At 39.3% G+C, this 4,205-nt stretch overlaps 2 protein-coding genes across 2 annotated transcripts in view; both read right to left on the minus strand.

The window, feature by feature from the left end:
• The window catches only part of BMPR1A (bone morphogenetic protein receptor type 1A), a 130,905-nt gene that overhangs the window by 106,719 nt on the left and 19,981 nt on the right, over positions 1–4,205 (minus strand). The window lies entirely within an intron of this gene.
• LOC101660477 (ubiquitin carboxyl-terminal hydrolase isozyme L1) lies at positions 2,507–3,957 on the minus strand. Its single transcript, XM_045293299.1, has 2 exons — positions 3,946–3,957; positions 2,507–3,017 (listed from the first exon to the last, which is right to left on the minus strand). Exons 1-2 carry the CDS (start codon positions 3,955–3,957, stop codon positions 2,619–2,621), a joined length of 411 nt encoding a protein of 136 aa, XP_045149234.1. The 3' UTR covers positions 2,507–2,618.

Here is a 4,205-nt window from a genome sequence, read left to right on the forward strand (position 1 = left end):
CTTTACACAATTGATGTATGTATGGATTGTGATAAGAGTTGTATGAGCCCCTAATAAAAATGATTAAAAAAAGATATAGATAGCTAAAATGTTATTAATATTTCAGAAAATCTAGGTAGTCCATGGAAATTTGTCAATAGCTTTATTGTTCATAATACAAAGTTAGGTAAAAAAAAATTTCTACAAAATCAAAGAAAAATTTATTAAACAAAATTAAGAAAAATAAAAATAAAAGTTGTTACTTGTATAGGAGTCATCACACCCATGTTCATCAGAGCACTACTCACGATAACAAAAGGATGAAAATAACCTAAATGCCCTTTGATGGGATGAATGGATAAAACAAATTATGGTACACACGCACAACAGAATACTACACAATATTAAATAATGACAAATGTGCAAAACAACTCCTAACATGTATGAACCTAGAAGACATCATACTAAATAAAATTAGTCACAAATGGACAAATATTACATGAAACCTATAAAAAATCAGGAAAAGGTTAACTCAGAGATAATAATATTCTCTGGTTTACCGGGGTGAAAGGGGAAATAAGGATAAATCACTCACTAGAAGGTAGACATTTATTAGCCTGGGTGAAAGAAAAAAGAATACACAATTAAGAGGAGGTCAGCACAAAAGTAACCAAGGCAGAAGACAACACTGGCAAGAGAACAATGAAAAAAAAACACAAAGGTAAATATTATAGCATACACAATCCTGTCATAATAATAGTCAACAAGCGAATATACACTCAAGCTGAACAGAGGTGGGAAGGCAAATGTGACTATATCGATGAATACATAGCAGTGTGTTTATATACACTGCAAGTATGTAGAAACTTTCAAGTCTGTGGAAATGGGAATTATGATTCACAGTAGGTGTCAATAAACTTTTTGAAGCCACTTATATTATAGCATGAAAAAAGAGCAAAGTTGTGAAAACTTCATCACCGTAACCAAACACCTTAAGAAAATGAATCACTGCTCCTGAGGCTGAGGACCACAATCTCAGAGGACACCAAGGTCAACTGGTCCAACCGCACACAAGGATCACGTTCTATATCCTAGTTTGAGAGTGTAGTATAACTAGGTTTAACAAGTAAGTGCTTAGAAGGTTCTAGGCAGTCATGTAAGAAGCAACTATTGGTCTCTCTCTATCCAGCGCAAAGATGAGTGAAGAAAATCAAAGGCACACAGCAACTAGTCAAAAGGATTAACAGATCATGTCAAGCCCAGCTTCCGTGAGACTACAAATCGATGGTGACTGGCTACCACTGCTGACTACTCTAAAAATCACAGTGGGACCTTCTGGAAAGGGTGGAAGAAAAATGTGGAATGACACTCAAAAATCATTCAACAAAAATCATTCAACAGTCTATCTGTTAGAGATTGATCAAACTCCTGATATTACGGCCTTTAGACCCCTTCAGGCCGAGAACTGAAATACACCCTTGGAGGCTCAACTTTCAGCCAAAAGATAAGGCAATAGGAAAACAATAAACACTAGAGAAGTATGCAGTCCTCAGATCAATCAACTATAAAGATTAATAGGGAAGCATCTGTCCAGGGATAAAACTCGGAAAACAGGAATTGAAAGGAAAAAAAGATTGGAAAAGGAAAAGGATTCCTACATTGTGAAGATAGCGATCAATGCGATAAAATAAAAATGTGTAGATTGTTGAATGGAAAACCCATTTGCTCTGTAAACTCTCACCAAAACCACAACTAAAATAAAAAATACCTTAGTATTATTCTTTCAAGGAAAATAGTTCACCAACTGGGTTTATTATATATTTAGATATACTTATCCTATCAAAGGAAGTTCCCTTCTTTTCCTAAGCCTGGTCTATCAGAAATGACTACTGGATTTTAATACTTTTAAAAAACCATTTGAGACAATCCTGTTATCCTCCTCTTTTAATAATACTTAGTGTAAATATTAATATATTTCCTAAGATCAAATCATTCTTGAAAACCTAGACTAGCTTTATCTTATAATTTTGATATACTGTTGGGTTCTATTTGCCAGTATTTTGTTTTGTATTTTACAATTAGATTGATCATTGAGACTAACTTAATGTTTAATTTTTTTAATTTTAATAAATCATTTTATTGGGGGCTCGTACAACGCTTATCACAATTGATATATCCATCCATTGTGTCAAACACACCTGTACATATGTTGCCATCATCATTTTCAAAATATTTTCTACTTGAGCCCTTAGTATCAGCTCATTTTTCCCCTCCCTTCCCCACCCTCTCTCCCTCAGGAACCCTTGATAATTTACAAATTATTATTTATATATGCATGTCTTACACTGACCAATGTCTCCCTTTACCTACTTTTCTGTTGTAGGTAGATCCTTGTGATTGGTTCCCCCTTCTACCCCTACCTTCCCCTTCCCCACATGGTATGGCTACTCTCAATATTGGTCCTGAGGGGTTTATATGTCCAGGATTCCGTGTTTCCAGCTCTTAACTGTACCCATGTACATGGCTGAGGGGAAGTGCGCTTCTACAGAACGGAAAAGGACAACAGCTGCTTGACAAGGACGGAAGCAATTTCGACTGCAGGGAGGGGTACGCATTTTCACGCAGACAGCGAGAGGGCATTAGGCTGCCTTGCAGAGGGCCACAGCCGAGAAGCGGACCTCCCCTTGCTCAAGCTCAGTGAATTCTCTGCAGACCTTGGCAGCATCCTGCAGCAGGGAGTCCTCTGAACTGGAGCCGTGGTTCACGGGAAAAGGCATTCGTCCATCAAGTTCATAGAGGTGGCCCTCCACGTTGTTGAACAGGATGAAGTGGAAGTTCACTTTGTCATCTACCCGGCACTGACCTTCCTGTGCCACGGCATCGTGGGCCGCCTGGATGGCCTCGTTCTTTTCAAAGCACTTTGCTCTGTCTTCCGGGGACATTTTCTCTGTCTCAGAAAGAAACTGCTTCAGAACAGACCCATTCTCGAAGGCCAGCTTGTCCTGATTATTGGCCACTGCCAATGTACATGTTCTGGTCTAGCCAGATTTGTAAGGTGGAATTGGGATCATGATAGTGGGGGGCAGGAAGCATTGAAGAGGTAAATGAAAGTTGTATGTTTCATTGGTGCTATACTGCACCCTGACTGGCTCATCTCTTCCTTGTGACCCTTCTGTAAGGGGATATACCATTGTCTACAGATGCACTTTGGGTCTCCACTCTGCACTCCCTCTTATTCAATGATACGGTTTTGTGCTATGGGTCTTTGATGCCTGATCCCATCGGCACCTCATGATCACACAGGCTGGTGTGCTTCTTCCATGTGAGCTTTGTTGCTTCTCAGCTACATGGCCACTTATTTATCTTCAAGCCTTTATGACGCAAACACTATCTTTTGACAGCCAAGCACCATCAGCTTTCTTTACCACATTTGCTTATGCACCCATTTTGTCTTGGGCTATGATGTCGGGAAGGTGAGTGTCACAGAATGCTGGATTACTAGAACAAAGTGTTCTTGCGTTGCGGGAGTAATTGAGTTGGGACCCAATGTCCATCTGCTACCTTAATACTTAACATATAAGTACATAGAGCTATTTCCCTGTTATATATAAATATATTTACACATATACATGCCTGTATTTAGATCTCTATAAATGTTCTTTACTCCCTAGTTCTTTCCTTCCTCTATTTCCTTTTACTTTCCTCTTTTTCCACTACTATGTTCAGCCTTCATTCGGGTTTCAATAATTCCTTGCTGTTACATTGCCCTTGATTAAGCTCCACTAGGCATCCTATGCCCTTCTCTTCATCGATTTTAGTTCACTTGTTGTTCCTGTGTCCCTGGGTTGGTTAACCTCCTGCTTCCTTTCTACCACCTCTTCTTCTCCCATGTCTTCCTGCCCCACTCCCCTGAAACCATCAGTCTCATTGTTTTCTCCTCTGGATTGTTTATCCCACCTATCTTACCAAGATAGACATGCTGAGATAATAATATGCACAAAAAACAAGACAGAGCAAAGCAAAGCAACAAAAGAAAACAACAAAAACCAACGACCAAAAAAAAAAGCCTATGTAGTTCAAGGTCTGGTTGTTGACCTTTACCAGTATTTTCCAGTCGAGTCTGATGGGGTGCCATGCCCTGGCCCCACAGTCTATTTTTGGTATTCCCTGAGAATTTCATTGCTCTGCTCCCCTTGCTGTTCTATTGAACGCCCTCAGTGTTTCTT

The sequence above is a fragment of the Echinops telfairi genome, unplaced genomic scaffold (genome assembly GCF_000313985.2).
Source record: "Echinops telfairi isolate 266 unplaced genomic scaffold, ASM31398v2 ScPeMD7_2010;HRSCAF=2546, whole genome shotgun sequence".
In the NCBI taxonomy this organism is placed as follows: Eukaryota; Metazoa; Chordata; class Mammalia; order Afrosoricida; family Tenrecidae; genus Echinops; species Echinops telfairi.